Source organism: Oncorhynchus clarkii, chromosome 19 (assembly GCF_045791955.1).
Source record: "Oncorhynchus clarkii lewisi isolate Uvic-CL-2024 chromosome 19, UVic_Ocla_1.0, whole genome shotgun sequence".
Taxonomy (NCBI): domain Eukaryota; kingdom Metazoa; phylum Chordata; class Actinopteri; order Salmoniformes; family Salmonidae; genus Oncorhynchus; species Oncorhynchus clarkii.
In genome coordinates, this window is record NC_092165.1 from 5,451,213 (window position 1) to 5,463,712 (window position 12,500).

Sequence of the window (12,500 nt, forward strand, 5' to 3'; positions counted from 1 at the left end):
CAGTCCAGCAGGGCCACTTGGTAGGATGGTTTTGACCAGGACTCCAGAGGATCGACCCCCTACAATGCCGAAGCCCAGCCCCTTCCCATCGTTCTCCAGCTCTATCAACTCTATGTGACGCTTCTGAGAGGGAGAGAGATGGAGGGAGAGGGAGAGAGAGAAAGAAAGAGAGAGAAAGAAAGAAAGAAAGAGAGCCAGACAGACAGACAGACAGACATGGTCAACTACACACACAGACAGGTTTTCCTAATTTACTGTAAGACACGGGAACTCACCTCGTTGTATAGTATGTTAGACAAGGGGAACTCACCTCGTTGTATAGTATATTAGACACGGGAACTCACCTCGTTGTATAGTATGTAAGTCAAGGGAACTCACCTCGTTGTATAGTATATTAGACACGGGAACTCACCTCGTTGTATAGTATGTAAGTCAAGGGAACTCACCTCGTTGTATAGTATGTAAGTCAAGGGAACTCACCTCGTTGTATAGTATATTAGACACGGGAACTCACCTCGTTGTATAGTATGTAAGTCAAGGGAACTCACCTCGTTGTAAAGTATGTAAGACATGGGAACTCACCTCGTTGTATAGTATATTAGACACGGGAACTCACCTCGTTGTAAAGTATGTAAGACATGGGAACTCACCTCGTTGTATAGTATATTAGACACGGGAACTCACCTCGTTGTATAGTATGTAAGTCAAGGGAACTCACCTCGTTGTAAAGTATGTAAGACATGGGAACTCACCTCGTTGTAAAGTATGTTAGACATGGGAACTCACCTCATTGTAAAGTATGTAAGACATGGGAACTCACCTCGTTGTAAATTATGTTAGACATGGAAACTCACCTCATTGTAAAGTATGTAACACATGGGAACTCACCTCGTTGTAAAGTATGTAAGACACGGGAACTCACCTCGTTGTAAAGTATGTTAGACAAGGGAACTCACCTCGTTGTAAAGTATGTAAGACACGGGAACTCACCTCGTTGTAGAGTATGTTAGACACGGGAACTCACCTCGTTGGCGATATACGACAGGTTTCTTCCCATCGATAAGGTCCTGGAGATTCGTGGAGGCGTACATAACTGGGAAAAGAAGGACACTAATGTCAGCTAATTAGACCTGCTGAAACAACAGAAGAGGAGAACAACAGGAGAGGAGAACACTAATGTCAGCTAATTAGACCTGCTGAAACAACAGGAGAGGAGAACAACAGGAGAGGAGAACACTAATGTCAGCTAATTAGACCTGCTGAAACAACAGGAGAGGAGAACAACAGGAGAGGAGAACACTAATGTCAGCTAATTAGACCTGCTGAAACAACAGGAGAGGAGAACAACAGGAGAGGAGAACACTAATGTCAGCTAATTAGACCTGCTGAAACAACAGGAGAGGAGAACAACAGGAGAGGAGAACACTAATGTCAGCTAATTAGACCTGCTGAAACAACAGGAGAGGAGAACAACAGGAGAGGAGAACAACAGAAGAGGAGAACACTAATGTCAGCTAATTAGACCTGCTGAAACAACAGGAGAGGAGAACAACAGGAGAGAACACTAATGTCAGCTGATCTCGGATCAATTATCCCTTTCAGATCCTGATGAATCAGACGACATGAACGGGGGGGGGGGGAGCTGATCCTAGATCAGCACTCGTACTGACACTCTTCATGAAAACGCACCCTGGTGTCACAGAGGCGGGATTGGACAAAAAAAGTGAGGTGAAAAGGTACCTCTTTGCCCGTTTCCACAAAGCATCTCAGAGTATAATCGCTGATCTAGGATCTGTCCATAAAATCAAATCAAACTGTATTTGTCACATGCACCAAATACAACAAGTGTAGAACCTTACCGTGAAATGCTTACTGACAAGCCCTTAACCAACAGTGTAGACCTTACCGTGAAATGCTTTACTTACAAGATCTTAACCAACAGTACAGTTCAAGAAGAGTTAAGAAAATATTTACCAAGTTGACTAAAATAAAAAAAAGTAATAATAAAAAGTAACACAATAAAAATAACAATAACGTGGCTTTATACAGGGGGTACCAGTACAGAGTCAGTGTGGAGGCTATATACAGGGGGTACCAGTACAGAGTCAGTGTGGAGACTATATACAGGGGGTACCAGTACAGAGTCAGTGTGGAGGCTATATACAGGGGGTACCAGTACAGAGTCAGTGTGGAGGCTATATACAGGGGGTACTGGTACAGAGTCAGTGTGGAGGTTATATACAGGGGGCCCCAGTACAGAGTCAGTGTGGAGGTTATATACAGGGGTACTGGTACAGAGTCAGTGTGGAGGCTATATACAGGGGGTACCGGTACAGAGTCAGTGTGGAGGTTATATACAGGGGGTACTGGTACAGAGTCAGTGTGGAGGCTATATACAGGGGGTACTGGTACAGAGTCAGTGTGGAGGCTATATACAGGGGGCCCCAGTACAGAGTCAGTGTGGAGGCTATATACAGGGGGTACCAGTACAGAGTCAGTGTGGAGACTATATACAGGGGGCCCCAGTACAGAGTCAGTGTGGAGACTATATACAGGGGGCCCCAGTACAGAGTCAGTGTGGAGACTATATACAGGGGGTACCAGTACAGAGTCAGTGTGGAGACTATATACAGGGGGCCCCAGTACAGAGTCAATGTGGAGGCTATATACAGGGGGCCCCAGTACAGAGTCAGTGTGGAGGTTATATACAGGGGGTACCAGTACAGAGTCAGTGTGGAGACTATATACAGGGGGCCCCAGTACAGAGTCAATGTGGAGGCTATATACAGGGGGTACCAGTACAGAGTCAGTGTGGAGACTATATACAGGGGGCCCCAGTACAGAGTCAGTGTGGAGACTATATACAGGGGGTACCAGTACAGAGTCAGTGTGGAGACTATATACAGGGGGTACCAGTACAGAGTCAGTGTGGAGACTATATACAGGGGGCCCCAGTACAGAGTCAATGTGGAGGCTATATACAGGGGGTACCAGTACAGAGTCAGTGTGGAGACTATATACAGGGGGTACCAGTACAGAGTCAGTGTGGAGACTATATACAGGGGGTACCAGTACAGAGTCAGTGTGGAGACTATATACAGGGGGTACCAGTACAGAGTCAGTGTGGAGACTATATACAGGGGGTACCAGTACAGAGTCAGTGTGGAGACTATATACAGGGGGCCCCAGTACAGAGTCAGTGTGGAGGTTATATACAGGGGGTACCAGTACAGAGTCAGTGTGGAGGCTATATACAGGGGGCCCCAGTACAGAGTCAGTGTGGAGACTATATACAGGGGGCCCCAGTACAGAGTCAGTGTGGAGACTATATACAGGGGGCCCCAGTACAGAGTCAGTGTGGAGACTATATACAGGGGGTACCAGTACAGAGTCAGTGTGGAGACTATATACAGGGGGCCCCAGTACAGAGTCAGTGTGGAGACTATATACAGGGGGCCCCAGTACAGAGTCAGTGTGGAGACTATATACAGGGGGTACCAGTACAGAGTCAGTGTGGAGACTATATACAGGGGGCCCCAGTACAGAGTCAGTGTGGAGACTATATACAGGGGGCCCCAGTACAGAGTCAGTGTGGAGGTTATATACAGGGGGTACTAGTACAGAGACAATGTGGAGGCTATATACAGGGGGTACCAGTACAGAGTCAGTGTGGAGACTATATACAGGGGGCCCCAGTACAGAGTCAGTGTGGAGGTTATATACAGGGGGTACCAGTACAGAGTCAGTGTGGAGACTATATACAGGGGGTACCAGTACAGAGTCAATGTGGAGGCTATATACAGGGGGCCCCAGTACAGAGTCAGTGTGGAGACTATATACAGGGGGTACCAGTACAGAGTCAGTGTGGAGGCTATATACAGGGGGCCCCAGTACAGAGTCAGTGTGGAGGTTATATACAGGGGGCCCCAGTACAGAGTCAGTGTGGAGGCTATATACAGGGGGCCCCAGTACAGAGTCAGTGTGGAGACTATATACAGGGGGTACCAGTACAGAGTCAGTGTGGAGGCTATATACAGGGGGCCCCAGTACAGAGTCAGTGTGGAGACTATATACAGGGGGCCCCAGTACAGAGTCAGTGTGGAGACTATATACAGGGGGTACCAGTACAGAGTCAGTGTGGAGACTATATACAGGGGGTACCAGTACAGAGTCAGTGTGGAGGCTATATACAGGGGGCCCCAGTACAGAGTCAGTGTGGAGGCTATATACAGGGGGCCCCAGTACAGAGTCAGTGTGGAGGCTATATACAGGGGGTACCAGTACAGAGTCAGTGTGGAGACTATATACAGGGGGTACCAGTACAGAGTCAGTGTGGAGGCTATATACAGGGGGCCCCAGTACAGAGTCAGTGTGGAGGTTATATACAGGGGGCCCCAGTACAGAGTCAGTGTGGAGGCTATATACAGGGGGCCCCAGTACAGAGTCAGTGTGGAGACTATATACAGGGGGTTATATACAGGGGGCCCCAGTACAGAGTCAGTGTGGAGGCTATATACAGGGGGCCCCAGTACAGAGTCAGTGTGGAGGTTATATACAGGGGGCCCCAGTACAGAGTCAGTGTGGAGGCTATATACAGGGGGCCCCAGTACAGAGTCAGTGTGGAGGCTATATACAGGGGGCCCCAGTACAGAGTCAGTGTGGAGGTTATATACAGGGGGCCCCAGTACAGAGTCAGTGTGGAGGCTATATATAGGGGGCCCCAGTACAGAGTCAGTGTGGAGGCTATATACAGGGGGCCCCAGTACAGAGTCAGTGTGGAGGTTATATACAGGGGGCCCCAGTACAGAGTCAGTGTGGAGGCTATATACAGAGGGCCCCAGTACAGAGTCAGTGTGGAGGCTATATACAGGGGGCCCCAGTACAGAGTCAATGTGGAGGCTTTATACAGGGGGCCCCAGTACAGAGTCAGTGTGGAGGCTATATACAGGGGGCCCCAGTACAGAGTCAGTGTGGAGGCTATATACAGGGGGCCCCAGTACAGAGTCAGTGTGGAGGTTATATACAGGGGGCCCCAGTACAGAGTCAGTGTGGAGGCTATATACAGGGGGCCCCAGTACAGAGTCAGTGTGGAGACTATATACAGGGGGTTATATACAGGGGGCCCCAGTACAGAGTCAGTGTGGAGGCTATATACAGGGGGCCCCAGTACAGAGTCAGTGTGGAGGTTATATACAGGGGGCCCCAGTACAGAGTCAATGTGGAGACTATATACAGGGGGCCCCAGTACAGAGTCAGTGTGGAGGCTATATACAGGGGGCCCCAGTACAGAGTCAGTGTGGAGGTTATATACAGGGGGCCCCAGTACAGAGTCAGTGTGGAGGCTATATACAGGGGGCACCAGTACAGAGTCAGTGTGGAGACTATATACAGGGGGTTATATACAGGGGGCCCCAGTACAGAGTCAGTGTGGAGGCTATATACAGGGGGCACCAGTACAGAGTCAGTGTGGAGACTATATACAGGGGGTTATATACAGGGGGCCCCAGTACAGAGTCAGTGTGGAGGTTATATACAGGGGGTACCAGTACAGAGTCAGTGTGGAGGCTATATACAGGGGGTACAGAGTCAGTGTGGAGACTATATATAGGGGGTTATATACAGGGGGTACCAGTACAGAGTCAGTGTGGAGACTATATACAGGGGGTACCAGTACAGAGTCAGTGTGGAGACTATATACAGGGGGTTATATACAGGGGGTACCAGTACAGAGTCAGTGTGGAGACTATATACAGGGGGTACCGGTACAGAGTCAGTTTGGAGGTTATATACAGGGGGCCCCAGTACAGAGTCAGTGTGGAGGTTATATACAGGGGGTACCAGTACAGAGTCAGTGTGGAGGTTATATACAGGGGGCCCCAGTACCGAGTCAGTGTGGAGGTTATATTCAGGGGGTACCAGTACAGAGTCAGTGTGGAGACTATATACAGGGGGCCCCAGTACCGAGTCAGTGTGGAGGTTATATACAGGGGGCCCCAGTACCAAGTCAGTGTGGAGGTTATATACAGGGGGCCCCAGTACCGAGTCAGTGTGGAGGTTATATACAGGGGGTACCAGTACAGAGTCAGTGTGGAGGCTATATACAGGGGTCACCAGTGCCGAGTCAATGTGGAGGCTATATACAGGGGGTACCGGTACAGAGTCAGTGTGGAGGTTATATACAGAGGGTACCAGTACAGAGTCAATATGGAGGCTATATACAGGGGGTACCGGTACAGAGTCAATGTGGAGGCTATATACAGGGGGGTACCAGTACAGAGTCAGTGTGGAGGTTATATACAGAGGGTACCAGTACAGAGTCAATGTGGAGGCTATATACAGGGGGGTACCAGTACAGAGTCAGTGTGGAGGTTATATACAGAGGGTACCAGTACCGAGTCAATGTGGAGACTATATACAGGGGGTACCGGTACAGAGTCAATGTGGAGGTTATATACAGGGGGCCCCAGTACCAAGTCAGTGTGGAGGTTATATACAGGGGGCCCCAGTACCGAGTCAGTGTGGAGGTTATATACAGGGGGTACCGGTACCGAGTCAGTGTGGAGGTTATATACAGGGGGCCCCAGTACCGAGTCAGTGTGGAGGCTATATACAGGGGGCACCGGTACAGAGTCAGTGTGGAGGTTATATACAGGGGGCCCCAGTACCAAGTCAGTGTGGAGGTTATATACAGGGGGCCCCAGTACCGAGTCAGTGTGGAGGTTATATACAGGGGGTACCAGTACAGAGTCAGTGTGGAGGCTATATACAGGGGTCACCAGTGCCGAGTCAATGTTGAGGCTATATACAGGGGGTACCGGTACAGAGTCAGTGTGGAGGTTATATACAGAGGGTACCAGTACAGAGTCAGTGTGGAGGCTATATACAGGGGTCACCAGTGCCGAGTCAATGTTGAGGCTATATACAGGGGGTACCGGTACAGAGTCAATGTGGAGGCTATATACAGGGGGGTACCAGTACAGAGTCAGTGTGGAGGTTATATACAGAGGGTACCAGTACCGAGTCAATGTGGAGACTATATACAGGGGGTACCGGTACAGAGTCAATGTGGAGGTTATATACAGGGGGCCCCAGTACAGAGTCAGTGTGGAGGTTATATACAGGGGGTACCAGTACAGAGTCAGTGTGGAGGCTATATACAGGGGTCACCAGTGCCGAGTCAATGTGGAGGTTATATACAGGGGGCCCCAGTACCGAGTCAATGTGGAGGCTATATACAGGGGGTACCGGTACAGAGTCAGTGTGGAGGTTATATACAGGGGGTTATATACAGGGGGTTATATACAGGGGGTACCAGTACAGAGTCAGTGTGCGAGAGTACAGGTATCTTATTCATTATGAACTAAAAAGCAAAAAACTGATGCTAGATCAGCACTAGACCAGAATAGGATACGATATAACCCACACCCTTACCTGAGTCATACACTGTATCTTATTGGTCACGGCATTGCTTTCTGTGTTTGTGTTGAGAGCACTGAGACTGCCTCCGTAGTTCTGCCGAGGTAGGGAGGGTTTAGCAGGGGGGCTACCTCCTCCTCCTCCACTACTGCTGCTGCTGTTGTTCTGGGCCCAGGTATAGGAGTCGCTATGGGAGATGGTCCTCAGGCCCAGAGACATGGCCGTGGAGAGACCCGTGTTGAGGGAAACAGACTTCGGTACTGACTTCTTCTCCTGGGAGAGAGAGGAGAAGGAGGGGGGGGCAATTTAAATATCTCTGTTTTGCTGACAGGTGTGTCAATGTCGACCACAGAATATCCATCCGTCCAACTGTGATCGTGATGTTGTGTAAACTGAAGTCCAATCCATGTCTTTGGTCCATCCTTTCTAAACAGCTAATCTAATCCAGTTCCGTGTTTTACAGAGACGAGAGCAGAGGAGATATAGAGGTAGTAGTCAGTCTGTCCTAACAGGTAGGAGTTATATAGGTAGTAGTCAGTCTGTCTAACAGGTAGGAGTTATATAGGTAGTATACTGTAGTCAGTCTGTCTAACAGGTAGGAGTTATATAGGTAGTAGTCATTCTGTCTAACAGGTAGGAGTTATATAGGTAGTAGTCAGTCTGTCTAACAGGTAGGAGTTATATAGGTAGTATACTGTAGTCAGTCTGTCTAACAGGTAGGAGTTATATAGGTAGTAGTCATTCTGTCTAACAGGTAGGAGTTATATAGTTAGTAGTCAGTCTGTCCTAACAGGTAGGAGTTATATAGGTAGTAGTCAGTCTGTCTAACAGGTAGGAGTTATATAGTTAGTAGTCAGTCTGTCCTAACAGGTAGGAGTTATATAGGTAGTAGTCAGTCTGTCTAACAGGTAGGAGTTATATAGGTAGTATACTGTAGTCAGTCTGTCTAACAGGTAGGAGTTATATAGGTAGTATACTGTAGTCAGTCTGTCTAACAGGTAGGAGTTATATAGGTAGTATACTGTAGTCAGTCTGTCTAACAGGTAGGAGTTATATAGGTAGTAGTCAGTCTGTCTAACAGGTAGGAGTTATAGAGGTAGTAGTCAGTCTGTCTAACAGGTAGGAGTTATATAGGTAGTATACTGTAGTCAGTCTGTCTAACAGGTAGGAGTTATAGAGGTAGTAGTCAGTCTGTCTAACAGGTAGGAGTTATATAGGTAGTAGTCAGTCTGTCTAACAGGTAGGAGTTATATAGGTAGTAGTCCGTCTGTCTAACAAGTAGGAGTTATAGAGGTAGTAGTCAGTCTGTGTAACAGGTAGGAGTTATAGAGGTAGTAGTCAGTCTGTCTAACAGGTAGGAGTTATATAGGTAGTAGTCAGTCTGTCTAACAGGTAGGAGTTATAGAGGTAGTAGTCAGTCTGTCTAACAGGTAGGAGTTATAGAGGTAGTAGTCAGTCTGTCTAACAGGTAGGAGTTAAAGAGGTAGTAGTCAGTCTGTCTAACAGGTAGGAGTTAAAGAGGTAGTAGTCAGTCTGTCTAACAGGTAGGAGTTATATAGGTAGTAGTCAGTCTGTCTAACAGGTAGGAGTTATAGAGGTAGTAGTCAGTCTGTCTAACAGGTAGGAGTTATAGAGGTAGTAGTCAGTCTGTCTAACAGGTAGGAGTTAAAGAGGTAGTAGTCAGTCTGTCTAACAGGTAGTAGTTAAAGAGGTAGTAGTCAGTCTGTCTAACAGGTAGGAGTTATATAGGTAGTAGTCAGCCTGTCTAACAGGTAGGAGTTATATAGGTAGTATACTGTAGTCAGTCTGTCTAACAGGTAGGAGTTAAAGAGGTAGTAGTCAGTCTGTCTAACAGGTAGGAGTTATATAGGTAGTATACTGTAGTCAGTCTGTCTAACAGGTAGGAGTTAAAGAGGTAGTAGTCAGTCTGTCTAACAGGTAGGAGTTATAGAGGTAGTAGTCAGTCTGTCTAACAGGTAGGAGTTATAGAGGTAGTAGTCAGTCTGTCTAACAGGTAGGAGTTATAGAGGTAGTAGTCAGTCTGTCTAACAGGTAGGAGTTATAGAGGTAGTAGTCAGTCTGTCTAACAGGTAGGAGTTATAGAGGTAGTATACTGTAGTCAGTCTGTCTAACAGGTAGGAGTTATAGAGGTAGTAGTCAGTCTGTCTAACAGGTAGGAGTTATAGAGGTAGTAGTCAGTCTGTCTAACAGGTAGGAGATATAGAGGTAGTAGTCAGTCTGTCTAACAGGTAGGAGTTATAGAGGTAGTAGTCAGTCTGTCTAACAGGTAGGAGTTATAGAGGTAGTAGTCAGTCTGTCTAACAGGTAGGAGTTATATAGGTAGTATACTGTAGTCAGTCTGTCTAACAGGTAGGAGTTATATAGGTAGTATACTGTAGTCAGTCTGTCTAACAGGTAGGAGTTATAGAGGTAGTAGTCAGTCTGTCTAACAGGTAGGAGTTATATAGGTAGTAGTCAGTCTGTCTAACAGGTAGGAGTTATATAGGTAGTATACTGTAGTCAGTCTAATGTGTAACAGGTCTATGGGGTCTATGTAGCTTAGATTCAGCCTACTACAACATTAACCCTGAGGACACACAGACACATTATACTGTCTACTGCTACAGACTTCCTATAGGCTGCTATTATAACAGTAAGCCTATAGGAAGAGGAGGTAACAGACACATTATACTGTCTACTGCTACAGACTTCCTATAGGCTGCTATTATAACAGTAAGCCTATAGGAAGAGGGGGAAACAGACACATTATACTGTCTACTGCTACAGACTTCCTATAGGCTGCTATTATAACAGTAAGCCTATAGGAAGAGGAGGAAACAGACACATTATACTGTCTACTGATACAGACTTCCTATAGGCTGCTATTATAACAGTAAGCCTATAGGAAGAGGAGGAAACAGACACATTATACTGTCTACTGCTACAGACTTCCTATAGGCTGCTATTATAACAGTAAGCCTATAGGAAGAGGAGGAAACAGACACATGCTGAGTTTGACAACATGACCTTAAGTCTACTGTAGACAGACATCCATGTAGACAAATTCTGTTTGTCCATGACCCCTAGTACCACTGTTGTTATTCTCTCTCTCTCTCTCTCTCTCTCTCTCTCTCTCTCTCTCTCTCTCTCTCGGTGTGTCTCTCTCTCTCTCTCTCTCTCTCTCTGTCTCTCTCTCTCTCTCTCTCTCTCTCTCTCTCTCTCTCTCTCTCTCTGTGTGTGTCTCTCTGTGTCTCTCTCTCTCTCTCTCTCTCTGTGTGTGTCTCTCTGTGTCTCTCTCTCTCAGAGCTTTATTGGTTAGGTCAGGTAAGCAGATTACTCAGCCAGTTTGGTTCCTGCAGTCAGTATTTTAGGAAACACTGGGGTTTGTCTCACTTTCTACCGTACAGTACAGACAGTACGTACAGACAGAGTAATCTCCTGCCTTCCTAAAGTCCTCCAAAGCCAAGTTAACAAACAGATCACTGACCATTTCGAGAATCCCACTGTACCTTCTCCACTGTGCAATCCGGTTTCCGAGCTGGTCAGGGCTGCACCTCAGCCACGCTCAAGGACATAAATGATATCACAACCGCCATTGATACAATACAGTACTGTGCAGCCGTCTTCATCAACCTGACCAAGGCTTTCGACTCTGTCAATCACCGTGTTCTTATCGGCAGTCTCAACAGCCTTGGTTTCTCAAACGACCGCCTCGCCTGGTTCACTAACTACTTCTCAGACAGAGTTCAGTGTGTCAAATCGAAGGGCCTGTTGACCGTCTGGCAGTGTCTATGGGGGTACCACAGGGTTCAATTCTCGGGCCGAATCTTTTCTCTGTATACATCAACGATGTCGCTCTTGCTGCGGGTGATTCCTTGATCCACCTCTATGCAGACGACACCATTCTGGATACTTCTGGCCCTTCTTTGGACACTGTGTTAACTAACCTCCAGACGAGCTTCAATGCCACACAACACTTTTCTACTGTATTATTGACTGTATGTTTGTTTTACTCCATGTGTAACTCTCTGCTGTTATTTGTGTCACACTGCTTTGCTTTATCTTGTATCTTATCGTGGTCAGGACGCGGTTGTAAATAAGAACTTGTTCTCAACTAGCCTACCTGGTTAAATAAAGGTGTTCTCAACTAGCCTACCTGGTTAAATAAAGGTGTTCTCAACTAGCCTACCTGGTTAAATAAAGGTGTTCTCAACTGGCCTACCTGGTTAAATAAAGGTGTTCTCAACTAGCCTACCTGGTTAAATAAAGGTGTTCTCAACTAGCCTACCTGGTTAAATAAAGGTGTTCTCAACTAGTCTACCTGGTTAAATAAAGGTGTTCTCAACTAGCCTACCTGGTTAAATAAAGGTGTTCTCAACTAGCCTACCTGGTTAAATAAAGGTGTTCTCAACTAGCCTACCTGGTTAAATAAAGGTGTTCTCAACTAGTCTACCTGGTTAAATAAAGGTGTTCTCAACTAGCCTACCTGGTTAAATAAAGGTGTTCTCAACTAGCCTACCTGGTTAAATAAAGGTGTTCTCAACTAGCCTACCTGGTTAAATAAAGGTGTTCTCAACTAGTCTACCTGGTTAAATAAAGGTGTTCTCAACTGGCCTACCTGGTTAAATAAAGGTGTTCTCAACTAGCCTACCTGGTTAAATAAAGGTGTTCTCAACTAGCCTACCTGGTTAAATAAAGATGTTCTCAACTGGCCTACCTGGTTAAATAAAGGTGTTCTCAACTAGCCTACCTGGTTAAATAAAGGTGTTCTCAACTAGCCTACCTGGTTAAATAAAGGTGTTCTCAACTAGCCTACCTGGTTAAATAAAGATGTTCTCAACTAGCCTACCTGGTTAAATAAAGGTGTTCTCAACTGGCCTACCTGGTTAAATAAAGGTGTTCTCAACTAGCCTACCTGGTTAAATAAAGGTGTTCTCAACTAGCCTACCTGGTTAAATAAAGATGTTCTCAACTGGCCTACCTGGTTAAATAAAGGTGTTCTCAACTAGCCTACCTGGTTAAATAAAGATGTTCTCAACTAGCCTACCTGGTTAAATAAAGGTGTTCTCAACTAGCCTACCTGG

The 12,500-nt window shown here is 46.5% G+C and overlaps 1 protein-coding gene across 1 annotated transcript in view; it reads right to left on the minus strand.

Annotated features, from left to right (window-relative positions):
- LOC139375515 (multiple PDZ domain protein-like) overlaps positions 1-12,500 on the minus strand; it is a 108,160-nt gene that overhangs the window by 79,818 nt on the left and 15,842 nt on the right. The window contains exons 5-7 of the mRNA XM_071117348.1: positions 7,432-7,689; positions 1,025-1,093; positions 1-123 (exon numbers count right to left, since the gene is read on the minus strand). Of these exons, the coding sequence (XP_070973449.1) occupies positions 1-123; positions 1,025-1,093; positions 7,432-7,689 (450 nt within the window). The remainder of the gene's footprint in view (positions 124-1,024; positions 1,094-7,431; positions 7,690-12,500) is intronic.